The sequence below is a fragment of the Macaca thibetana genome, chromosome 2 (genome assembly GCF_024542745.1).
Source record: "Macaca thibetana thibetana isolate TM-01 chromosome 2, ASM2454274v1, whole genome shotgun sequence".
NCBI lineage: Eukaryota > Metazoa > Chordata > Mammalia > Primates > Cercopithecidae > Macaca > Macaca thibetana.
The window spans coordinates 41,135,304-41,162,148 of record NC_065579.1 but is presented as its reverse complement, the minus strand read 5'-3'; the positions used below and the strand labels follow the sequence as shown (position 1 = coordinate 41,162,148).

Genomic DNA, 26,845 nt, shown 5'->3' with positions numbered 1-26,845 from the left:
ACTATATATGGGTACATAGTCCGATTACTTCTAAAAAAAGCTACCTGAATATTAATAGGATTAAGAAAGCATCAGTTTATCCTGGTTAGTATTTTAGGTTAGGCTACAGTACAGTGCATGGAAAGGCCAGTAAAAAGTCTTTACTCTTCCCCCACCAGCTCCCATTTAAAAACCATGGTATTTAATTTTATTCTCCTTTTCAGGTCTAATCACTCTAAAGCAAGAACTCTCCAAACCTCCCATACTTAAACTAATACTAGGGATTTGTTTTAACAAAAAGTTTCTAATTTATTATACTGAGACAGAAAAAAGTCATGGAAGAAATGTCCTATAATAAAGAAAAATAATTTTAATATGTTATGAAAAATATTCTTGGCATTATTACAGGAAACCTTATTTAAAAAAATAAAGGACTTTGGGCTGGGTGAGGGGCTCATGCCTGTAATCTCACACTTTGGGAAACCAAGGTGGGCAGATTACTTGAGCCCAGGAGTTCCAGACCAGCCTGGGCAACATGGTGAAACCCTGTCTCTACAAAAATATTAGTCACACAGGATGGCTAATGCCTGGAGTCCCAGCTACTTGGGATGCTGAGGCAAGAGAGTCATCTGAGACCAGGAGGTTGAGGCTGCAGTGAGCCATGATTGCACCACCATGTTTCAGCCCAGGTGAAAGACTGAGACTGTCTCAAAAATAAGAAGTAAATAAAGGATTGTGGTTTGTCGGAAATTTCTGGCATTTACTTAAACATATATATTTGAGTGTGAATGATATAATACATACATAATATCTAATTAATATTTTGATACTGGTGTATCTTTTTAGCTTTGACAGAAGTATCATTTATTACAGCAATAATGATCATAGCTAACAGCTATTAAGTATTACTATGTGCTAGTCACTGTTCTAAGAGCTTTAAATATGTTAACTCGCAGAATCACCATGAGATGGCTACTGTTACTATCCTTATTTTACAGATGAGGCTCAGAGAGGCTAAGGGTTTACCTAAGGTTACAATGACATTAAGTGGCAGAGGCAGGATTTAAACCTAGGATTCTGGCTCCAAAGCCTGTTCTCTTAACTACATCTTCCTCTTTGTTCACCCTAATCCCCTTTGTATGCTCTAAATTGAAGATGGTAAATGGATTTTATATCATTTTGAAGTAGTTGCCAAGAACTCTGTGCTGAGAGAAAAGAGGAGACCTCATAACAAGGCTCTACCGAAATGGATGCCATGTTACTGGAGGCTACCCCCACGCCAGGTATTTACTACTCCTGCTCTAAATCATTTAAAAGTAGAACCATGTATTCTGAAATTTTACAGAATGTATTCTTAACAGAGTAGCTTGGATAAATCACTCTTTTGAATGATAACAATCTTGAAAATGTCAAAGGCTAGTTTACTGCAATATAAGACATTTACCTTTCATCATCTTCAAAGATAGGACTGTCATCTCCAGATGCCATGGTTGGCAAAAACAGTCTTTAATCCAATTAGCAGCCAGGAAAGAAAAAAGCAGAATTGCAGCAAAGAGAGACTGAAAGCAACAATGATGACATCTACAAAGGGTTTTTCTAATTTTGCAATCCATTTATTAAATTACATGGAGTTTCCGATGAAACAGCTTTCACATAAAATAGAACTGCAATCTTTACTTTTCAGAGAAAGATGTTACATCATGCAAATCAGTCATATTTCTCCCTGTTATGGATTTATAATTTCTTAAAGGTATACTTTATCAAAACTGAAGAACAAACTCTCATTTATTGCATATCAGAGCTGCAAGAGACCTAAGAGATCCTCTGGGTCCTATGCTTCTCAAATTGAAGCACAAGAAGCCCCAAGGCTATGAGTCAGGGAATACATCAAACTCCAGGATAAACACAATGCATCTTCTGGGAGCATCAGTGTTAAAGTGGTAACTAATTTAAAATGTAATCTTTATTTTAGAAGGCTACACTATGGTGGAACATAATTTTTAAAATCTTTGTTTAGATAACTTCAAAGAACTGATGAGTTTGCAAGAAGCAGACAGGGATATGCTGGTCTGCTTTCAAAGAGCAAACTTAATTGATCCCCCTACTTAAGCCCATTTAATTTACTAGTGCCAATGATGAATTGACAAAAGTTATGTGGCTGGCTCATGCAACTGGCACTATCCAACCCAGAACTAGAGTCCAGTACTATGCAACGAACTAAACAGTAACTGGGCCGCAGTGTTAATTAAGCTGTACTAAAATCAGAAATGCACACAAATTCACATGCATAGGAAACCCTCACATAGGAAACCCTCACATTTGAAGATTTGGGATTCACAGTTTCACTCCTGCCAAAGTACCCTAAATTCAACTATGTTTTGCTTCCAAGATCTACCCTAGTTTAGCCCTTTCCTTAATTAGCGCCTGTTTCCTATAGATGCTCAAGAATGCTCTCTCCTGGTTAAAAATAGGAGATTGCTAACCCTCTCTGGCTGGAAACAGCCAGAAGTCACAAATTATTAAAAAGTTTTTTGTTTGTTTTTGAGACAGAGCCTCACTCTGTCTCCCAGGCTGGAGTGCAGTGGCATGATCTCGGCTCACTGCAACTTTTGCCTCCTGGGTTCAAGCAGTTCTCATGTTTCAGCCTGTTGAGTAGCTGGGACTACAGGTACATGCCACCACATCTGGCTATTTTTTTGTATTTTTAGTAGAGATGGGGTTTTGCCATGTTGGTTAGGCTGGTCTCGAACTCCTGGTCTCAAGAGATCCACCCGTCTCAGCCTCCCAAAGTGCTGGGATTACAGGCATGAACCACCACACGCCCAGCCAAAAAGATATTAAAGAAGACATCAGCACTCATAAAAGCAATCCAATGGGCCAGAAAAGCTAAGGATTTTAGAATAAAAACTAGGTAAATATTTGTACCTAAAATAAATCCCTCTTTTTAAAAATTAGCACCACACAAATTTGTGAATTTTTCTACTCTTAAGGATTATCCCCTACGAAACCAGAGGGTATCCTTCAACAATAAGAACAAAAAGAATGCACAGCAATATAATAAGCCAGCCAGGCATGGTGGCATGCACCTGTAGTCCCAGCTACTGGGGAGGCTAAGGTGGGAGGATCGCTTGAGCCTAGGAGTTAGAGGCTCTGGTGATCATGCCACTACACTCCAGCCTGGATGACAGAGTGAGACCCTGTCTCAAAACAGATATCTCTATATATATGCTATATATAACATATATTTACTATATATACTGTATATTATATATAATATAGATAGATACTATATATACACATATATATACACACACACACATATATATATACACAATGTAATTATATGTACTCCAGCCTGGGTGACAGAATGAGACCCTGTCTCAAATCATATATATATATTTTATATAGATAGATATATATCTATATTATAGATAGATAAGACAGTATAATTTTAGGTACTCCAGCCTGTGTGACAGATATAGATAGATAAACAGACAGATAGATACAGATAGATAGATAGAGATATATATAGATATACGTATCTGTTTTGAGACAGGATCTCACTCTGTTGCCCAAGCTGGAGTACATATAAATAATATGTATATTTATATACATATTATATGTAGTATATATACATTATATAATATATACATATAATATATAAATATTATACATACATATAATATAAATAAAATAAGCCAAACAGCATAATATAAACTTCAATAAGGCATCCTTTGTAAATCAGAATGTATTTAGGGGTGTTATTCAAATTTTGCTCTACAATTTTCAGAGACTCCAGAAAGTTCAGTAATGTAGGCATTCAAACCTAAAATAATTGCTCTGTTTTCTATTATAAGGAATTCCAAATACTACTAAATCACACTAAGATACAACATCTTAATTATAATACCTTTTCATGGAGAAGTATAAAAGGCAATACCACCAATTATAAGAAAGATTAGAAATCATGATCACATTAAAACATTTTTTCTTCTCTAAACTTATGAACAATCATCCAGGCATTCAACAATTATTGAAGGACTACCTAAAATATAGCAATTTTTCATTCTCCAATAATTAAAAGTACACCTGATAGGAGAGAATTATAAACAAAGATAAAAGTAAGTACTGAAGCAATTATCTAGCAAATTTGAAGCATTCTAATTCTACTTATATAACTATATATCAAAATTATGTTTCTTCTTAAAGTTACAAATCAATACAAAATTCTGTTACTCTCTTTGCCTTTCTCTGACTAAATAAGAAAAATGCTGCTTTAATACAAAGTTAATAATATTTCAATTTTCTTGTTCATGCTATCCATTATTTTAAGCAAAACACTAAAAATATCTTTTTATAAATGGTTAATAATTATAAAATGTTTTTAAAATTACTCCTTGGAGTGTGCATGATGGTTTAGCCCTGTAATTCCAGCACTTTGGGAGGCTGAGACAGGAGAATCATTTGAAGCCAGGAACTCGAGACCAGCCTGGTCAACACAGTGAAACCAAAAAAAATTAGCTGGGCGTGGTGGCATGTGCCTGTAGTCCCAGCTACTCAGGAGGCTGAGGCGAGAGGATCGCTTGATTCCAGGAGTTTGAGACTGCAGTCAGCCATGACCATGCCACCGCACTCTAGCCTGGCCAACAGAGCAAGACGCTGTTCCAAAAGCAAAACAACAACAACAACAAAACAAACAAAAGACATTATTCTTTGGAACATTAAAAGTATATTCAGCTTATAAAAAGCTGCAATACTTCAAATTTTGTACAATTTTAAAAGGCAGAGATTAACTTTAAAAACTGCTTTCTATGCAAGGATTAAAGTGACCATTATCTTATACACAGCCTTAACCAAAATATGAGTCATACAATTTTCAGCACTGGAAAACAAAGAACAATAAAATCACCTGGTCTAGCCTCTTTCCTTCATTATGGGGAAATCAGTAACACACATCCCTCCAAGTGCCATCTCCACTGCCAGTCCTGGGTTCTTATTACCTATCCAACTTTCTAACAAAGCTGTAGAGGGTGCCAATAATGCACATGGAGTAAAGAAAACTTTTCAAATGATCTTACTGCAAACAGTAATTCCCATCAACAAATCCCATCTAATGTTTAAGAAAAATGTCCAAAATCAACTCTGCCTCCTGCTTTTGGGCTTCTCTCCTATCTCCTATTCCAGCAGTTTCACTAGTCTTATGACCTCTGTCACTTTATACATTCCATTCCAATCTCACCACTTTAAAATTTAATTGAAATTGCTCTTCTGGCTCAAAAACTGGAGAGCACACGTAGAAAACACTCTTAATAGCCACAAATGCAACAGGTTAATAGACTGACATCTGTTTTTTGGCCCTTCATATCAGGGAAAATCATTAAAAACCACTAGTCAACTCATCAAATGCACATAAAAATATGCCCACTAGTGAGTCTTTAGGGAAACATGAAATAAAATAGAGATTTAGGCTAGATGTCTGAAAGGAAGTAAATACGAATAATTATTCTAAAACCTCAACAGGCACTAAAGCACAGAGATCAATGTTTACTTAAACAGACTTTAAGATACTTTGGGCCGGGTGCGGTGGCTCAAGCCTGTAATCCCAGCACTTTGGGAGGCCGAGGCGGGCGGATCACAAGGTCAGGAGATCGAGACCACAGTGAAACCCTGTCTCTACTAAAAATACAAAAAATTAGCCGGGCGCGGTGGCGGGCGCCTGTAGTCCCAGCTACTCAGGAGGCTGAGGCAGGAGAATGGCGGGAACCCGGGAGGCGGAGCTTGCAGTGAGCCGAGATCGCGCCACTGCACTCCAGCCTGGGCAACAGCGTGAGACTCCGTCTCAAAAAAAAAAAAAAAAAAAAAAAAAAAAGATACTTTGGACCATCAGCTGATTTTTCATTTTGAGAATATCCCTATACAAAAGTAAACTTACTTCCTCCATAACTGGTGATTCTCTGGATGGGAATACCAGCCTGAGCAAATGTAATTCACTAATTCAACAAATACGTAAATGCCCACCAAATGTTCTGAAAGCACTCCAAAGTCACATACAGATGGTGCCCGGCTTACAATGATTTGACTCAATGATCTTCTGACTTTAAGATGGTGCAGAAGAGATACGTGTTTGGTAGAAACCATACTTTGAGTACCCATACAACCATTCATTTTCAGTACAGTACAAAAAGTTACATGAGACAGCCAACACTTCATTGTAACATAGGCTTTGTGTTAGATGATTTTGTCCAGCTGTGGGCTAAGGTAAGTATTCTGAACACACTCAAGGTAGGCAAGACTAAGATATGATGTTTGATAGGTTAGGTGGACTAAATGCATTTTCGACTTACAGTATTTTAAACTTGCAGTGGGTTTACTGGGATATAACCCCATCACAAGTCAAGAAGCATCTGTACATGTTTTTGTTTTTGTTTTGAGACAGGGTCTTGTTCTGTTGCCCAGGCTGGAGTGCAGTCGATGGTGTACTAAATGCTCACTGTGGCCTCAACCTCCCAGGCCCAAAGGATCCTCCCATCTTAGCCTCCCAAGTAGCTGGGACTACAGGTACACACCACCACACCCGGCTCATTTTTGTATTTTTTGTAGATATGAGGTTTCACCATGTTACCCAGGCTGGTCTTGAATTCGTGGGCTCAAATAATCCACCTGACTTGGCCTCCCAAGATGCTGAGATTACAGTCACCGCACACGGTCGTACATGTCTTTTAAAATTTTCTATGGGTTTGTATGATTTACAGCAGCTATGCTCTATTTGTTTTCTCAAGGGGAGATGTACCTTCACAACAAAAGTTTTCTTATGATAAATGTCCAGCTTTCAGTTTTTTTCAACATTTATTTGAGCCTGCTATCAAGAGACACTGTACTAGACGCTGTCAGAAATTTGAAGAAAATCCTTCTTTTTTTGTTTTTTGAGATAGGGTCTCACTCTAGTCATCCAGGCTGGAGTGCAGTGGTGCGATCTTGATTCACTGCAGCCTCGACCTCCTGGGCTCAAACAATCCCCCCACCTCAGCCTCCTTAGTAGCTGGGACCATAGGCATGTGCCACAACACCCAGCTAATTTTGTAACTTTTTGTAAAGATGAGGTTTCACCATGTTGCCCCGGCTGGTCTCGAACTCCTGAGCTCAAGCGATCCTCCCAATTCAGCCTCCCAAAGTGCTGGGATTACAGGCATGAGCCACCATGCCCAGCCTGAAGAAAATGTTTCTGTCCTTAAAGAATTTGAGAGTTCAGAAATAAATCCACGTATCTGTGGCCAAGTGATTTTTGACAAGGGGGCCAACTCTATCTGGTGGGGAAAGAATAGTCTCTTCAACAGATGTTATGGGGAAAACTAGATTTTCATACACAAGAGAATTAAGTTGAACCTCACCTATCTCACACCATATACAAAAGTTATCTCAATGATCTAAATATAAAAGCTAAAACCACAAAACTCTTAGAAGAAAACATAGAGGTAAATCCTCATGACCTTGGATTTGGCAATGGATTCTTAGATAGGACACCAAAAGGATAGCAGCAAAAGAAAAAACAGATAAACTGGACTTCATCAAAAGTTAAAACTGACTGGGTGTGGTGGCTCACACCTGCAATCCCAACAATTTGGGAGGCCAAGGTGGGAGGACAGCTTGAGTCCAGGAGTTCAAGACCAGCCTGGGCAACACAGGGAGACCCCATATCTACAAAAAAATTTAAAAACTAGCCAGGCATGGTGGTGCATGCCTGTAGTCCCAGTTACTCGGGAGGCTGAGGCGGGAGGATCACTTAAGCCTGAAAGGTCAAGGCTGCAGGTGAGCTGTGATTGCACCACTGTACTCCACTCTTGGCAACAGAATAGACCCTGTCTCAAAAAAACAAAAACAAACTAAAATTTTTGTGCATCAAAGGACATTATCTAGAAAGTGAAAAGACAAGGATGAGAGAAAATATTTGGAAATCATATATCTGATAGATGTTTCACATTCTGAATATATAAAGAACTCTACTGCTCAAAAACACAAAAGACAACCCCATTTAAAAATGGGCAGAGGGGCCGGGCACAGTGGCTCACACCTGTAATCCCAGCAATTTGGGAGGCTGAGGCGGATGGATCACCCGACGTCAGGAGTTCAAGACCAGCCTGGCCAACATCGTGAAACCCCGTTTCTACTAAAAATACAAAAAATTAGCCAGGCGTGGTGGCAGGCACCTGTAATCCCAGCTAGCTACTCGGGAGGCTGAGGCAGGAGAATCACTTGAACCCGGGAGGCGGAGGTTGCAGTAAGCCAAGATCGTGCCATTGCACTCCAGCCTGGGCAACAAGAGCAAAACTCCATCTCCAGGAGAAAAAAAAAAGGCAAAGGACTTCAACAGACATTATTCTAAAGAAGACATACAAATAGTCAATAAGCATATGAAAAGATGCTAAACAACATTAACCACAAGAGAAATGCAAATCAAAACCACAATGAAATACAACTTCACATCTACTAGGATAGCTATACTAAAGATAAACAGAAAATAATGAGTGTTGGCAAGGATGTGGAAAAACTGGAATCCTTGTACATTGCTAGTGGGACTGTAAAATGGTGAAGCTGTCATACAAAATGATATGACAGTTCCTCAAAACCTAAACAGAGAATTACTATACAACTTAGCAATTCTGCTGCTAGGTATACACCCAAAAGTTTTGAAATCAGTCACTCATACACCTGTATACTATTGTTCATTGTAGCATTTTCCAATAGCCAAAAGATGAAAACAACCCAAGTTGTCCGTCAACGTAAGAATAAATAAAATGTGGTATATACACTTGATCTTAGCCAAAAGGCTGAGAAGTGATAAAATGCATACATATACAAAGGATATTCCTTTTTATTCAGCCAAAATAAGGAGTGATATTCTGACATATGCTATAACATGGATGAACTATGAAAATTTTATGCTAAGTGAAACAGTCAGACAAAAAATGACAAATACGATTCCACTTACATAAAATACTCAGAATAGGGACATTCATAGAAGCAGAAAGCAGATTAGATGTTCCCTGGGAAAAGGGGAAGGGATAAGGAGAAGTCTCAGTTTCTTTTGCGTTGCTATAAAGGAATACCCGAGGTTGCGTAATTTATAAAGAAAAAAGGTTTATTTAGCTCATGATTCTCATGTCTGGAGAAGCTCAAGATTGGGCATCTGCATTTGGTGAGGGCCTCAAGTTGCTTCTACTCATGGCAGAAGGCAAAGGGGAGCTGGCAGTGTAGAGAGTACGTGACCAGAGAGAAAGCAAGAGAGATGGGGGTGGGGTGGGGTAGGGTGGGGGGGGGGTTGGGGGGGAAGGTACAGGCTCTTTTTATCAAACAGTTATAGTGAGAACTGACAGAGCAACAACCCATTCACCTCCAAAGGAGGGCATTATTCATGTATTCATGAGGGATCTGCCCTCATGACCCAAACACCTCCCATTAGGCCCCACTTCCCAATACTGCCACACTGGGGATCAAATTTCAACATGAGATTTGGTAAGGACAAATATCCAAACCATAGCAGGGAGTTATTGCTTAATGGTTACTGTGTTTCTGTTTAAGGTATTGAAAAGTTTGGCAAACAGTGACAATGATCGCACAATACTGTGAATGTACTTAATGCCCCTGAATTGTACACTAAAAAATTGTTAAAATGGCAAATCTACGTTATATATATTTTACCACTTCAAAAAGTTATTTATATAAAAAAGAAGCGTATACTTTAAATGGGTGAATTACATGGTATGTGAGTTATAGTTCAGTAAAGTTGTTAATTAAAAAAAAGAAAGAAAAGCAGGTGTCCTAGCTGTAGTGTCTCTTGGGATGCAATTACACCTGAAACCAAAAGATAACATCTGTCTTTGTCCCCAGTTTCCACTTCACTCAGAAATATCTGTCACATAGATCTCCAAGTTACAAATTCGATTTAATAAACACATGGCATATTCTAAGTTCATCCCGCATACCAACAGTTATTGGGTACTTATGTACCAGGCTCTGGGCAGGACACTAACCTCAGAGTGGGGGAGTCTGGAGAGACCAAGAGATGATTATAGTACAACAATGGGAGTGTCCTTATAAAGGGAAGCAGCATAGGACAGAATGGGAAGGGTCCTAGCTCTGCCAAAGAAGGCTTTGGTTTAAAACTTTGGAGAAAAGTGGCCAGGCGTGATGGCTCACACCTGTAATCCCAGCACTTTGGGAGGTCAGATCACTTGAGGTCAATAGTTCGAGACCAGCCTGGACAAAATGGTGAAATCCTGTCTCTGCAAAAATAGAAAAATTTGCCGGGCATGGTGGCGCACATCTGTAAATCCCAGCTACGCCAGAGGCTGAGGCACAAGAATCTCTTGAACTCGGGACATGGAGGTTGCAGTGAGCCGAGATCGTGCCACTGCACTCCAGCCTGGGCGACAGACGGAGACTGTCTGAAAAATAAAAAAATAAAACTTGGGAGCAAGAAATTAATCCACTGTTGTTTTTAAACTCTTATGCATGTACTTAATTTTCAAGATTCTATGACCAAACTGGAAAATGATAAATACAAAAAAATCCATCTATTTTTGCAAATGTTATTAAAATGTAAATAAAAAAGATGAAAAACCATATTCCACTTATTTTCACTGATGGAGATGATGCCAAGCACTTGAAACTTCAAAGAAAGCTTTTTCAGTATCTCATACTTACCCATCAATCTTTTAAAATCCCTTCCCTAGCAACCCAACACCTAAGTTTCAGAGCATGACTTAAACACCAACATGTTCATCTAATCCTACCTGAATTTTGCTTTAACTTAGGTTTATCCTTATTGGGGACTGAAATGATTTGCTCAAGATAAACTGAAGTCAGTGTAAAAATTACTCAGATGATAGTAGTTACTAGGATGCTCATAGTTCCCTTTTCAACAAAAGCCCCAGGTATGACCAGCCAATAATGCAAGTCACACTTAAGTGTTGACATCTTCATACCCGGCCCGGCCCCGTATGAAGTGAGGGGGGTCTCCAGTAAAGTCAGTCAGGAAGCTCCTCGAGCCAAGTATTCCCAAATGCTACTTACTGGAGGTACAAAAATGAGAATAACTTTTCTGAAGTTATTCATTTCACAATCTATACCAGAAGCCTTGTGGTATAGATTGTAGATTCTATCTTGTTTTAGAACGAATCTTGTGGGATTCATTCTACACAAATGATCATGCTCAAAATCCCAGATGCAACGGTGCTCAGTTAATTACTTTTTGCAATAACTAAAAACTGGAAACCACTTGGGTGCTCACAATCAGGGAGAAACTACCTTTAGTAAATCACATTCCAGTCAAAGCCATGCCAGGAGTCAGGGATAGATGAGGCAGTCAACCTGGCACACAGGAATGTACAGTCTAGTGTGGCCAATAAAAAGGACGCAGAAAAACATTTAAAGATACGGGTAAATGCATGTGATGTATTATTAAGACAATGAGGCCGAAGGTTGAGGCTGCAGCAGTGAGCCGAGATCGCGCCACTGCATCATTCCAGCCTGGGCGACAGAGCGAGATCCTGTCTCAAAGGAGAGGGAGCGAGCGAGAGCGAGCGAGCGTGTTTCAGCACTTTATGATGCAGGTTCTGCAAAAATAAGCCCCGCTCATATTACAAGGAAAAACCATCTGGAAGAAAATACATCTTCATGTTAACCCAGCTTGTCTCTGGGGAACACGGGCACGGCTGCTTTGCTTGCTTCCTTGTTGCTTTCTGTTCTTTTTTTCGACAGTGACAAATATTATATTTAGAGTTCGCGAACAGGCCGGAGGCGGGTGCGGCAGGTCGCGGGGCAGGGCCTGGCCAGGCAGGGACGGCCAGGCAGGGACGCCCCCGCACCGCCCCGGTCTGGCCCCGCGCCCCGCCGCACCTCTACCTTTACCCGCGGTGAGCGGGAGCCGGGTCCCGCCCCAAGGCCTGGGATCACCGGCGGGCCGGCTGGAAGCGTCCGGAACTCACCCAACGCCTCACCCGCCTGGGTCTCACCGACCGCGCAGACACCTCCCGCCGCCGCCGCCGCCGCCCAGAGATGGCCGCCGCCTGCGCAGCAGGGCCGAGGGCGTGGGGATGCCGGGGGCTGCGCGCAGGGGCTTCCAGGGTGCGGAGCTGACGGGCCCGAGGCGTCCAGGCGGGCGCAGGCGCGACCCCGACCCCACCCGGGCTGCTACCTCACCTGTGCGCTGTGGGCCGTGGGAGGCTCTGGGGTAGGTTTCACCAAACAACCGGTTGGTTCCGACTCGGCTACGTAGGCCGCGTGGCCTTGCTTCCCTCGCAGAGAAACAGGCGCAGCCGGCGCGGAGGTTGAAAGCTCTGCGGGCGCGAGTACCAAACGCGCCGACTGTTTGTCGCGCCTCAGGTCCCCTGGGGCGCCCAGTGCAGGAGGCCACCCCTCCCGCCGCCACGGACCCAACCCCGGTCCTCTGCCTTAGCCGAAGGCCGCACCCTCCGCACACAGGCCTTCCTCAGCCCCAACCCAGGACATCACCAGGTCCCGCAGTGCGTCCAGTCTTCCCGCCCGCAAGTGTGGGTAGGAGCCGGCCGCTGGCCCCGCGCTGGGCACAACCTGGTGGGCTAAACCAGCCCTGTGCCTGCTCTGCAGCTATGGGGAAGGGAAACCTGGTCATGGCAGCTATGGCATTCGCTCCTTAAAACCTCTTTATGGAGTCTCATTCCTTTTTTAAAGACCCAAACTACTTAAGGTGGGCATGAAGCCCCCATGTGTGATCTAGCCCCTGTCTGCTTGGCTTCATTTAGGTCCTTAAAGGATGCAGGTTTCTTCTCACCTAGGGCATCTGCAAATGCTCTTCCCTCTGCCTGAACACTCCTCACCTCTTCCCTGTTGTGAGTGTTCTTCATATATCATTTCTTAGGTTATACTATCCCGGCCTATGAGACTTTGCAGCATTGCTGGGTGTGGTGGCTCATACCTGTAATCACGGCATTTTGGGAGGCAGAGTGGCGGATCGCTTGAGTCCAGGAGTTCAAGACCAGCCCGGGCAACATGGCAAAAAAAAAAAAAAAGAAAGAAAGAAAGAAAAAGAAAAAGAGAGCGAGAGAATGAGAAAAAAAGAAAGAAAATAATTAGCAGCTCAGGCCTGTAATCCCAGCTACTTGGGATGCTGAGGTGGGAGAATTGCTTGGGCCCCAAAGGGAGGTAGAGGCTGTAGTGAGCTGTGATTGCACCATTACACTCCAGCCTGGGCAACAGAGCGAGACCCTGTTTCATTTAAAAAAAAAAAAAAACACACACACACACACACACAAACCAGCCGGACTCAGTGGTTCATACCTGTAATCCCAGCACTTTGGCACTTTGGGAGGCTGAGGCAGGCATGGCAAAACCCCATCTCTACTAAAAATACAAAACTTAGTGGGGTGTGGTGGTGCATGCCTGTAGTCCCAGCTACTTGGGAGACTGAGGCAGGAGAATTGCTTCAACCTGGGAGGTGGAGATTGCAGTGAGCTGAGATTGCGCCACTGCACTACAGCCTGGGTGAAGAGCAAGACTGTCTCAAAAAAAAAAAACCAAAAAAACAAAACAAACAAACAAAAAAAAACAGCTGGGCACGGGGGCTCACACCTGTAATCCCAGCACTCTGGGAGGCCAGGGTGTGCGGATTGCCTGAGGTCAGGAGTTTGAGACCAGCCTGGCCAATGTAGTGAAACCCTATCTCTACTAAAAATACAAAAATTAGCCGGGCGTGGTGGCATGCTTCTGTAATCCCAGCTACTCAGGAGGCTGAGGCAGGAGAATGACTTGACCTCAGGAGGCAGAGGTTGCAGTGAGCTGAGATCACCTCACTGTACTGCAGCCTGAGCCACAGAGTGATACTTCATCTCAAAACAAAAACAAAAACAAAAAAAACACAAAGATTGCAGCACCAGGGATTCTTCTTCCTAGCCCCTTTCAGGGTGTGCAATAATTTGTGTAATTTTTGTTGAATGTGTAACTTAACAGTAGACTGAGATCCATGAAGGCAGAGACCACGGCCGCTTGGCTCTCGTTCTTGTATGTCTCACATCTGCACCACGCAGGCCCATATTAGCTCTGGTAAATATTTATTAAATGAATGAATGAATGAAGAGCAGGCCTGGGTAGTGTCTTAGGTGGCCTTGATTTTCAATTTAGGGAGGACACAATATTGCCTACAGAGAGTGAGAAAAGTTGTTGAGTGGGCCATGTGAGGAGCAGTGAGTGGTCCCTGTGGAGAGTGGGCCCAGTGATAGAATAGAGACAAGTGAAGGGATTTTGGAGGGTTTTGAGGGCCCAGCGTATTTGGGGGCTGCTATGGCTTGAATGCTGGTATCTCCCCGAAATTCATATGTTGAAACCTAACCCCCAACACATTCAGATTAAAAGGATGAGTCCTTTGTGGGGGAAATTGGTGCCCTTGTGAAAGAGGCTTGAGGGAGCCTGTTTGACCTTTCTGCCATGTGAGGATGCACTGAGAAGACACCATGTTTGAAGCAGAGAACAAGCCCTCAGTGGACTATGACTCTGCTGGAGCCTTGATCTTGGATGTCCCAGCCTCCAGAACTGTGAGCAATACAATTCTGCTGTTTATAAATTACCCAGTCTAAGTTTTTTTTGTTTTTTTTGTTTTTTTTGAGACGGAGTCTTGCTCTGTCGCCCAGGCTGGAGTGCCGTGGCCGGATCTCGGCTCACTGCAAGCTCCGCCTCCCAGGTTCACGCCATTCTCCCGCCTCAGCCTCCCGAGTAGCTGGGACTACAGGCGCCCGCCACTTCGCCCGGCTAGTTTTTTGTATTTTTTAGTGGAGACGGGGTTTCACCGTGTTAGCCAGGATGGTCTCGATCTCCTGACCTCGTGATCCACCCGTCTCGGCCTCCCAAAGTGCTGGGATTACAGGCTTGAGCCACCGCGCCCGGCCCAGTTTTTTTTTTTTTTTTTTTTTTTTTTTTTGAGACAAGGTTTTACTCCAGGTTGGAGTGCAGTGGCATGATCACAGCTCACTACAGCCATGATCCACATCCTGGGCTCAAGCGATCCCGCTACCTCAGCCTCTCAAGGAGCTGAGACTATAGGTGCATGTCACCACACCAGGCTAATATTTTTAAAAATTTTTTATAGAGGCCGGGCACGGTGGCTCAAGCCTGTAATCCCAGCACTTTGGGAGGCCGAGGCGGGCGGATCACGAGGTCAGGATATCGAGACCATCCTGGCTAACACGGTGAAACCCCGTCTCTACTAAAAAAAAAAATACAAAAAACTAGCCGGGCGAGGTGGCGGGCACCTGTAGTCCCAGCTACGTGGGAGGCTGAGGCAGGAGAATGGCGTAAACCGGGAGGCGGAGCTTGCAGTGAGCTGAGATCCGGCCACTGCACTCCAGCCTGGGCGACAGAGCGAGACTCTGTCTCAAAAAAAAAAAAAATTTTTTTTATAGAGACAGGGTCCTACTATGTCGCCCAGGCTGGTCTCAAATTCCTGGGCTCAAGCAATTCTCCCACCTTGGCCTCCCAAAGTGCTGGGATTACAGGCTTGAGCAACTGTACCTAGCCTTTCTCCCCCTCCTCCCTCCTCCCTCCCCTCCCCCTCCCCTCCCCCTCCCCTTCTGCTTTCCCTTCCCCTTCCCCTACTTCTCCTTCTCCTTCTCCTTTTCCTTCTTGTATATTTATTGTTGTTGTTGTTGTTTGAGATGGAATCTCACTCTGTCACCCAGGTCTGGAGTGCACTGGCATGATCTTGGCTCACTACAGCCACTGCCTCCCAGGTTCAAGCAATTCTCCTGCCTCAGCCTCCTGAGTAGCTGGGACTACAGGCGCACGCCACCACGCCCAGCTAATGTTTATATTTTTAGTAGAGATGGGGTTTTGCCATATTGGCCAGGCTGGTCTCGAACTTATGACCTCAGGTGATCCACCCACCTCAGCCTCTCAAAGTGCTGGCGTGAGCCACCACACCCAGCCTTTCGAGTATTTTGTTACAGCATTTTGTTACAGCAGCCAAAATGGACTCAAGATAGGGACATCTAGGCCCTATTGTGTAACTTCTTTCTGCATCTTTGTGTTAATATAAAGGACTGTTTGATCTTTGGGGTTTGTAGGATAGGTGCAGTTTCTAGGTGCTAAGCAAGTATGTGAGAGAAAGTAGTTAAGAGACAATAGGAAACAACCTACTGATGAGGTAACCAGTCTGCAAAGTGATAAAGACTGATTACTAAGCAAATTATGATACAAGGATTCTACTTAGCACTGCTTTTTTGTTTGCTACCCTGTACTGAGGGCTCCCTGAAGACAAAGACTTCATATTTGTATTTTCTTCTGCAGCAGTGTTTTTTGTCTTTTTTTTTTTTTTTTTTTTTTTGAGACAGAGTTTCATTCTGTTACCCAGGCTGGAGTGTAGTGGCATGATCATAACTCGCTGGAGCCTCAAACTTCTGGCCTCAAGCAATCCTCCTGCCTCAGCCCAAGTTGCTGGGATTATAGACATGAACCACCAGCCCCAGCTGCTGCAGCAGTGTTTTGAACAGAGAGTTTGCAATAAATGGTTGTTGAAATAATGAATTGGGGGGAAAGGTAAAAGGCTCCAGAGTGGAAATTCCCAGAGGTGAGAAACAGCTAGCTGATTTCTTCTGGTCTTTATTTCTTCTGAGAAACAATCCTGAGTTGCTGGGCTAGAACCAGGAAACCCTGGTTGGGGAGCAGCTCAAAGACATTATTGAATGAAGGATGTTTTCTTAAAAACTTGAAGAATCTGGATACCTTTTACAAGACCAATAAGGTATAATTTATAAAATGCTTGTTACGTGACTTATATGCCATTGCCTCTAGTTCTCACAACAGTTCAATGATTCTATTTACCTCCTTTTACAAAAAGACCCAAAGCCCAAAGCCCTTCAGAAGTTTCAGGGCCAAGATGGGGAGCCAGGCCTGTGGGATTGGAAAAGTTTATGTTAACGGAGCCTGTTATTAGAGAAGTATTGATTGTGCTTGAAGAAAAATCCAGGCCTACTCTTAGAGGCCTTGGGAACCCCTCTGCCCAGGGGTTTCAGAGTACAGCAGAGTCTGGCCTGCCCATGAGGTACACCCAACTCTGCCCAGAGTAGGGAAGGCAGTCCACAATTCCTCCATTGGCTTGTTCTGTGCCACTGTTTCCTCTCTGGGCATAGTTTCTGGGGTACCTGGCATTGAGGAACATACCAGTTTGGGCTGCATTTTCCACCTATCTATCCTACAGGCCCAGGACATCTGAGGTAGTATATTAGTTCATTTTCATGCTGCTGATAAAGACATACCAAAACTGGGAACAAAAAGAGGTTTAATTGCACTTACAGTTCCATATGGCTGGGGAGGCCTCAGAATCATGGCGGGAGGTGAAAGGGCACTTTACATGGTGGCAGCAAGAGAAAATGAGGAAGAAGCAAAAGCAGAAACCCCTGATAAACCCATCAGATCTCATGAGACTTATTCACTATCATGAGAATAGCATGGGAAAGACCAGCCTCCATGATTCAGTTACCTCCCCCTGGGTCCCTCGCACAACATGTCAAAATTCTGGGAGATACAATTCAGTAGAAATTTGAACAGGGACACAGCCAAACCATCTCATTCTACCCCTGGCCCCTCCAAATCTTATGTCCTCACATTTCACAATCAATTATGCCTTCCCAACAGTTCCCCAAAGTCTTAACTAATTTCAGCATTAACCCAAAAGTCCAGTCCAAAGTCTCATCTGAGACAAGGCAAGTCCCTTCCACCTATGAGCCTGTAAACTCAAAAGCGAGCAGCCACACACGGTGGCTCACACCTGTAATCCTAGCAGTTTGGGAGGCTGAGGGGGTGGATTACCTGAGGTCAGGAGTTTGAGACCAGCCTGGCCAACATGGCGAGACCCCGACTCTACTAAAATACAAAAATCAGCCAGGCATGATGGTGGGCACCTGTAGCCCCAGCTACTCTGGAGGCTGAGGTAGGAAAATCACTTGAACCTGGGAGGCGGAGGTTGCAGTGAACCAATATCACATCACTGCACTCCAGCTTGGGCAACATACTACGTCTCAAAAAAAAAAAAAATTTGACTGCCCTACTGGATTTCAGACTTGCATGGGCCCTGTAACCCCTTTGTTTTGGGCAATTTCTCCCATTTGGAACGGCTGTATTTACCCAATAACTGTACCCCCATCATTGTATCTAGGAAGTAACTAGCTTACTTTTGATTTATTTATTTATTTATTTTTATTTTTGTGTGTGTGTGAAATGGAGTCTCGCCCTGTCACCCAGGCTGGAGTGCAATGGCATGATCTCAGCTCACTGTAACTTCCACCTTCTGTGTTCAAGCGATTCTCCTGCCTCAGCCTCCAGAGTAGCTGGGGCTACAGGCACCCACCACCATGCCTGGCTGATTTTTGTATTTTTAGTAGAGACAGGGTTTCGCCATGTTGGCCAGGCTGGTCTTGAACTCCTGACCTCAGGTGATCCACCTGCCTCGGCCTCCCAAAGTGATGGGATCACTGGTGTGAGCCATTGCGCCTGGCCTGGGCAGTCAAATTTTAAAGCTCCAAAATGATTTCCTTTGACTCCAGGTCTCACATCCAGGTCAGGCTGATGCAAAAGGTGGATTCCCATGGTCTTGGGTAGCTCTACCCCTGTGGCTTTGCAGGGTATGGCCTACCTCCCAGCTGCTTTCATGGCTGGTGTTGAGTGTCTGTGACTTTTCTAGGCTCACAGTGCAAGCTGTCAATGAATCTACTATTCTGGGGTCTGGAAGACACTGGCCCTTTTCTCACAGCTCCACTAGGCAGTGCCCCAGTAGGGACTCTGTGTGGATGCTCCCATCCCACATTTCCCTTCTGCACGGCCCTAGCAGAGGTTCTCCGTGAGGGCCCCACCCCTGCAGCAAACTTTTGCCTGGGCATCCAGGTATTTCCATACATCTTTTGAAATCTAGGCAGGGGTTCCCAAACCTCAATTCTTGACTTCTGTGCACCCACAGGTGCAACACCACATGGAAGCTGTGAAGGCTTGGGCTTCTGCCCTCTGAAGTCACAGCCCAAGCTGTATGTCGGCCCCTTTCAGCCATGGCTGGAGCAGCTGGGACACAGTGTACCAAGTCCCTAGGCTGCACACAACGTGGGGACCCTGGGCCCAGCCCATGAAACCACGTTTCCTCCTGGTCCTCTGGGCCTGTGATGGGAGGGACTGTCATGAAGGTCTCTGACATGGCCTGGAGACATTTTCCCCATGGTCTTGGGGATTAACATTAGGCTTCTTGCTACTTACACAAATTTCTGCAGCTGGCTTGAATTTCTCCTCAGAAAATGGGCTTTTCTTTTCTGCTGCGTCACCAGGCTGCAAATTTTCTGAACTTTCATGCTCTGTTTCCCTTTTAAAACGGAATGCTTTTAACAGCACCCAAGTCACATTTTTGAATGCTTTGCTGCTTAGAAATTTCTCCTGCCAGATACCCTAAATCGTCTCTCTCAAGTTCAAAGTTCCACAAATTTCTAGGGCAGGGGCAAAATGCCACCAGTCTCTTTGCTAAAACATGACAAGAATCACCTTTACTCCAGTTACCAACAAGTTTCTCATCTCCATCTGAGACCACTTCAGTGTGGCCCTTATTGTTCATATCACTATCAGCATTTTTGTCAAAGCCATTCAACAAATTTCTGGGAGATTCCAAACTTTCCTACATTTTCCTATCTTCTTCTGAGCCCTCCAAACTGTTCCAACCTCTGCCTGTTACCCAGTTCCAAAGTCGCTTCCACATTTTCAGGTATCTTTTCAGCAACACCCCACTCTACTGGTACCAATTTACTGTATTAGTTCATTTTCATGCTGCTGATAAAGACATACCGAAACTGGGAACAAAAAGAGGTTTAATTAAACTTAACAGTTCCACATGGCAGGGGAGGCCTCAGAATTATGGGGGGAAGCAAAAGGAACTTCTTACATGGCAACAGCAAGAGAAAATGAGGAAGAAGCAAAAGCAGAAACCCCTGATAAACCCATCAGATCTCGTGAGACTTATTCACTATTATGAGAATGCACAGCAAAGACTGGTCTCCATGATTCAATTACCTCCCCCTAGGTCCCTCCCACAACATGTGGAAATTCTGGGAGATACACTTCAGTTGAGATTTGAATGGAGACACAGCCAAACCATATCAGGTAGGAATAGTAACTTGTTACCTGACAGGCAGGACTGTTACAGAGAGAAACAAAGTCTGAACAGAACATTGTCGAAGGTATTGAACTTGAATATAAAATATACTTGTTCAGGCTGATCCTGCTTTTGAAGGTGATCTCACTTTCACATTGTTAGCTTGTTTCCCAGGAAGTACCTAGATGCTGTTCTGACTTCATAAACTGCCTATCAGCAACTGCCCCTTAGACACCACTGATTTATTTTAAGAGAGCAGCTAAAAACACTTTCATTCACAATAGTCCCTGTTTTCATTGGGCCTCCTTTTGAAAAGGAAATTGTTAATGGATCGACTAATTTTCTTTCTTTCTTTGTTTCTCTCTCTCCCTTTCTCCCAACCTCCTTCTTTTCTTCTTTTTCTTTCTTCTACTTCCTTTCTTCTTCCCCTCTCCTTCTTTTTCTTTTCCTCTTCCCCCTCCTCCTCCCCCTCCTCCCTACTTCTCCTTCTCCTCCTCCTCCTTTTTCCTTTCTTCTTCTTCCTTTCTTCCTCTTCTTCACAGGCTATATTGCTCAGGCTAGTCTTGAATTCCTGGGCTCAAGCAATCCTTCTACCTCTGCCTCCCGAGTAGTGGGACTGTAGGCATGCACCACCTCCCTTAGCTTGTTTGATTTTCCAAGCTTACTTTTTAAACAGCATGGAGACCAAAATAAAAAGGAAAAGTTAATCTGATATCTACAAATTTAACATTTTCCATGTGCCCTTCCAGCATTGGTCTAGCATGACTATTGGCTATGTGTTCAAGGAAGAGGCATTAGCACTTCAGAAACAAGCCCAGGACCCAGGATTCTGGCTGCTGCGCCCGCCTTAGAGGGTTGTGTGTCAGAACCAGTGCTAGTAACCACAGTCTCCCAGTGCTGGCCAGGCTGCCACTGCTTAGGCACTTGCCTCTCAGCACAAGGAGACTGTGGCTCTCTCTGCAAAAATACAGAAAGGGAACAAGCAGCCAAGCAAGGTGATTGTGTAGAACTTCAGACCAGAAAAGCTTGGACAGCTTGGACAATTTCAGGAGAAAATAGGTACTGATCTGAGTTATCTGGAGACTGGAATTTACAGTACAGCTTTAATTAGAGCAGAGAGGCAAAGGAAGGCAGTACAGACACATGTTCCAATTGGTCAAGACCTTTTTTTTTTTTTTTTTTTTTTTTTTGAGACAGAGTCTCATTCTATCACCCAGGCTGGAGTGCAATGTGGTGTGATCTCAGCTCACTGCAACCTCTGCCTCCCAGTTTCAAGTGATTCTCCTGTCTCAGCCTCCCAAGCAGCTGGGATTACAGGCATGCACCACCACACCAGGCTAATTTTTATATTTTTAGTAAAAACGAGGTTTCACCATGTTGGCCAAGCTGGTCTTGAACTCCTGACTTCAAGTGATCTGCCTGCCTTGGCCTCCCAATGTGCTGGGATTACAGACGTGAGCCACTACACTCGGTCTGGTTGAGACTTTTTAACATTTTTTATCTTGTTTGAGAAATTTTACAGCTATAGAAAAATACAGAGAATAATACACATATTCCTGCCTCCCAGAATTGACCATCGTTAAATATTGATTTAGTATTAAAATTTTAATAGAAGAAAATCTCAATACTGTTATTCTTTTCTCCTTCCAAAAGGCCAACATTCCCTTGAGTTTGGTGTGTAAACTGTGTTAGACCTCCTAGTAAAAAACAGCCTTCATTAGCTGTTAAAACAGATCTTTTAATCTGTGTGTTCCTTCCAAGTCCACAGTCTATAATTTTATATACATGAATAAGTGTTCTTGGGCATGATATTCTCCTGCTTTTAAAAATTATTTAAACAGGTTGGACACAGGGGCTCATGCCTGTAATCCCAGTGCTTTGGGGGGCTGAGGTGGGAGGACTACTTGAGGCCAGGAGTTTGAGACCAGTCTGGGCAACACAGCGAGACCATGTCTCTGAAAGAAATATATAGCTTTAAATGGTACCATGAATGGCAACTGGGAATTTGTTTGTCAGTAAGAGAGGAATTATAGGGAGCTCATCCTTTGGAATTCATGTCACTTATTTACTCAGTACTTTTTTTTTTTTTTTTTTTTTTTGAGACGGAGTCTGGCTCTGTCGCCCGGGCTGGAGTGCAGTGGCCGGATCTCAGCTCACTGCAAGCTCCGCCCCCCGGGTTTACGCCATTCTCCTGCCTCAGCCTCCCGAGTAGCTGGGACTACAGGCGCCCGCCGCCTCGCCCGGCTAGTTTTTTGTATTTTTAGTAGAGACGGGGTTTCACCGTGTTCGCCAGGATGGTCTCGATCTCCTGACCTCGTGATCCGCCCGTCTCGGCCTCCCAAAGTGCTGGGATTACAGGCTTGAGCCACCGCGCCCGGCCTACTCAGTACTTATTGGTCATCTGTTATATGGCAGGTGCTGTGGCAGGGAATACAACAGTGAACAACACTGATCATTTCTCCCACTCATGACACATTCTAGTGGAGGAGGCAGTCACAAAAATATGTGCAAATAGATGGTGGTAGCCATTCTTCAAGATGGGCCCCAGGGATTCCCACTTCATGGTATTCATCTCCTTATGTAGTACTCTCACATTTTACCAGGGTTGGTCTATGTGACCAATAGCATATGGCAGAAGTAGTGATATGTAACTTCTGATATTAGGTTATAAAAAAGACTGCAGTTTCTGTTTTAGTTGCTCACATGCCGTCCTGGGCTGTGCTCTGTGGGAAGCTGCCATGTTATGAGGACACTAAGGCAGCCTGGGGAAAGGCCCACTTGAGGAGGAATGAACTGAGGTTTGCCAATAACCGCATGAGCGAGTTTGAACGTGAATCCTTTAGCCTCACCTGAACCTTGAGATGACAGTAGCCCTGACCAAAAGGTTAACTGTAACCCCATGAAAGATCTTGTCCAGACCATGCAGCTAAGCCCTACTGTATTTCTGACCCACAGAAACGTTGTGATGCTAAATGTTTATTTTAAGCTGCTATGTGTTAGGGTAATTTTTATGTACCAATAGATAACTAATACATAGATATTAGCAATAATGACATTAGCAATAACTAATACACAGCAAATAATTGCAAATTGCAATAAATGCATATACCAATCTGATGGTAAAGCAGATGTCCATCACAAGAACTGGTATGGTCAAGTGGTTAATGACATAGGCTTTGGAGCCTGAATGCTAGGTTCGGATCCTGGCTTTGCCATATACTAATGTGTGACCTTGGCAAGTCATTTAAAAATTTTTTGGGCTTCTATTTCCTAACTTGCTCATTTGTAAAACAGATAATAACAGTACTTATATTAAGGTTATTGTGAAGATTCAACAAGTTAGAAAATGAAAGTGCTTAGCACAGAGCCTAGCACATTTTAAGTGCCCAATTAACATAACTATTGTTATTCTGTATAGATTATTGAGCATTTGTCTTTAATATCCTGAGCTGTTTGCGTATTGTCCTTCACATTGGAAAATGACTGCCGAAGGTGAATGCCTTGAATAAATTTGACTCAGATTTAACAATGTAGTTCAAAGCTGTGTTTAGCACCTACTGTGCTGCAGGATGAAGTTTAGTAAGACATGGTTCATGCTCCCAGACATTCAAATTCTTGTGGAAAAGGCAGAAACAAATGTATTCATGTAATAAAGGACTCTAAGTCTAAAAAACTTACGAGTTGAAGAATCTTTGAGAATTCATCATGAAATACCATTTACATATGATATACTCATGTTTTTCTAGGGAGAAATATGACAGTTCTATACCCAGAAGAAAATTCAAGAATCAGTTTAGAAGTTGAGAAATTAGGCCAGGCTCATGGGATTAATCCCACTGCTGGGATTACAGCAGTGGCTCATGCCTGTAATCCCAGCACTTTGGGAGGCCGAGGCAGGTGGATCACGAGGTCAGGAGATCGAGACCATCCTGGCTAACACGGTGAAACCCCTAAAAATACACACATACACACACAAAATTAGCCGGGCGTGGTGGCGGGTGCCTGAAGTCCCAGCTACTCCGCAGGCTGAGGCAAGAGAATGGTGTGAACTGAGGGGCGGAGCTTGCAGTGAGCCATGATCACGCCACTGCACTCCAGCCTGGGCGAGAGCGAGACTCCCGTCTCAAAAAAAAAAAAAAAAAAAAGTTGAGAAATTAAAAGATGTGTTTTAACTGCTAATGAAGGTTTTAATTTATACTAGGAAGTCATAAGTACAGAGGAAAGCAGAAAGCTGAAATGAAGACGTGCTTGACTTTCAGCTTAAGTGTCACTTCGTCAGAGAGGCCTCCTCCATAGCCCCTCTTCTGTTCTTTCACATCGCTTATTATATTAATAATACATACTTAATTGCATTTGTTTCATATTTTCTCCCCAATTAGACTATAAGATCCACGAGGGCAGGAATCACATCTGGGCTTACTATTGTAAACTACCCCACATATAAATCTGACTCAGCATCTAGTTCAATCCCTGGTACATAACCAGTGCTTAACAATTTTTTTTTTTTTTGAGACGGAGTTTCGCTCTTGTTGCCCAGACTGGAGTGCAATGGCGCAATCTCAGCTCACTGCAACCTCCGCCTCCCGGGTTCAAGTGATTCTCCTGTCTCAGCCTCCTGAGTAGCTGGGATTATAGGCATGTGCTACCACGCCCAGCTTATTTTGTAGTTTTAGTAGAGATGGGGTTTCTCTATGTTGGCCAGGCTGGTCTCGAACTCCTGACCTCTGGTGATCCATCCATCTCAGCCTCCCAAAGTTCTGGGATTACAGGTGTGAGCCACCGCGCCCGGCCAACAAATTTTTATTAATGAATGAATGTTAAATGAATGTTTAGAATTATTAGAATTCTATTGGGTGGATGAGGCCCATAGAAAACTCTTGAGACCAATGTATCAGGATTCTCAGTGAAAGACTAAATTTGTGTACAGGATGTTTTCCTTCTCTAGCAAAGAGAGGTGCTGGAAAGGCTTTCACGATCCATAAGAAGGGAATTGTTTTGGAGGGCAGTGCTATAGCACCTCTTCCCTTCCATTCACCACATAAAAAATTCAGTTAGAAAATAGAGAGGAGTCAGCCTTCTTGTGCTTTGAAGATTGTGAAAGACACTGGGGATCATCCATCTAGCATCCATTTTCCTCTTCTCCTTTACAGGTCTCCACCTTGCAACTCATGTGACCCTAAGAGCACTGACACCATTGCCAATTCCAATTGTCATAGCTCCCTTTCCCTTCTGGAACCCAGGCTTAAGCTATCTGTACATTTCCCAGGCAGTTACTGGTAAAGAGGAAGAGTGTGTACCTGTGTGACCCAATTGGCTCAAAAAACCAGAAGGAAAGGTTTTGGATGAAAAAGAAAGCATGTGGTCCTGATTTCTCCAAGTAGACATCTGGAAAATCACGTTAGTATGAATTTGAAGTCTACCCTTTTTTTTTTTTTTTTTTTTTTTTTTTTTTTTTTTTTAACAACAGAGCAGAGACTAATAGCAACTGGGTCCTTGTTAACTTGCTGAGCCACTGAATTAAAGTCTCCCTTGCTTCTGGGCTTTCTGTTATGCGAGATAAGCAACTTCCTCATTTTTTAGGAAGACAATTTAACTCAGATTTCATATCACATGCATCCAAAATAATCATAACTGACCCAAAGATGTTTGGCCTCTACAGTTAGGTCAGCCATGCTCAGAAGAGTATGCAAGGGTACCCTATTGTCTTGGAAAAGGGAAGCACTGAGACTATTTGCGATTTGAGAACTGAAAATGCAAATCTGCTAACCATCGTTAGAGTGAATATCCAGGTATAGAAAGCACAGTGGGTGGGCATAGGTTGTGGTAGGGACATGTTTGTATGGGGCAAACACAGAGATTAAACTTAAGTGTAGTTCCAGCTGCCTGGAAGAAGGCTAAGAAGGGTCTGAAAGTATTGAGCTCCAAGAGCCCTTGGACCTCCTGATGAGAGACCGTTGGCTGATGCCCTCGATGGGACATCCCTGCTGGCTCCTGTGGGATCTGCATCTACGCACACCTACATCATTTGACTGATTTGAAAAGACAGGTTGTCAACAGCGACACCATGTGGCTATAAGATACAATCACAATGGTGGACATTTACAGCCTGAGGTAGGGCCTGAAGCTTCGTCGAGATGTGGAAAATGCTGAATGGGAAGAAATGTCATCAACAAACATTTATTGGGGTCCTCCAAATGTCAGCTGCTACAGTGGTCAGCCAGGTCTGGAACATCGAGAACATGCTGACCCGTACCCCAGCAAGAGCTCGTAGTCGCGGCGGGGTAGGGGGCGAGAGAGAGGGCAGTCTCTGGAGGCCAGTTAACCCAGGCTTCACTTTCACCTACGGCCACAAGTATGTCTGACATCTTCCAGGCAAATAAGGCTCCATGTAAGTGACAGGGTACCTAAGGAGAGCGATGGAAACGCCAGCTTCCCCACGACTAGCCGACGCCTGCGTTTGCGATAAGCCCCGCCCCCAGTAGCTGAGCCAACCGGAGGGTGCGGGGCGGACCCAGCTTCCGGGTGAGGCTGGAGAGAATCGTTTGGGGGCATTCGCAGGCTAAAGAGGGGCTGGCCCTCGACGCGCTCGGGCTCGATTGGCCGCCCTTCCCCGGCGGAGGTAACGGTCGCGGAGGCGGGGCCTGATGTAGTAATCCCAGCCTAGCCGGGGCCGGGCTGGCTGCTGGTGGGAGGCGGCGACTGAGGAAGGTGAGTGGCGCT

The 26,845-nt window shown here is 43.9% G+C and overlaps 2 protein-coding genes across 13 annotated transcripts in view; one reads left to right on the top strand and one right to left on the bottom strand.

Annotated features, from left to right (window-relative positions):
- Nucleotides 1-26,845, bottom strand: part of FAIM (Fas apoptotic inhibitory molecule) — a 296,369-nt gene that overhangs the window by 12,802 nt on the left and 256,722 nt on the right. The window contains exons 2-3 of one of the 6 annotated variants that reach the window (XM_050779742.1): nt 11,964-12,053; nt 1,424-1,483 (exon numbers count right to left, since the gene is read on the bottom strand). In XM_050779742.1, coding sequence (XP_050635699.1) covers nt 1,424-1,467 — 44 coding nt within the window. In that variant the 5' untranslated portion in view covers nt 1,468-1,483; nt 11,964-12,053. Of the gene's footprint in view, nt 1-1,423; nt 1,484-10,007; nt 10,546-11,963; nt 12,060-12,177; nt 12,476-26,845 lie in introns of those variants that run through there. The other 5 variants (XM_050779741.1, XM_050779744.1, XM_050779746.1 and 2 more) reach the window with 5 other exon arrangements.
- The window catches only part of CEP70 (centrosomal protein 70), a 107,355-nt gene continuing 107,129 nt past the window's right edge, over nt 26,620-26,845 (top strand). For 5 of the 7 annotated variants that reach the window (XM_050779706.1, XM_050779707.1, XM_050779705.1 and 2 more), the window contains exon 1: nt 26,620-26,833. The gene's annotated coding sequence lies outside the window, so the exon portion shown is untranslated. The remainder of the gene's footprint in view (nt 26,834-26,845) is intronic. The other 2 variants (XM_050779703.1, XM_050779708.1) reach the window with 1 other exon arrangement.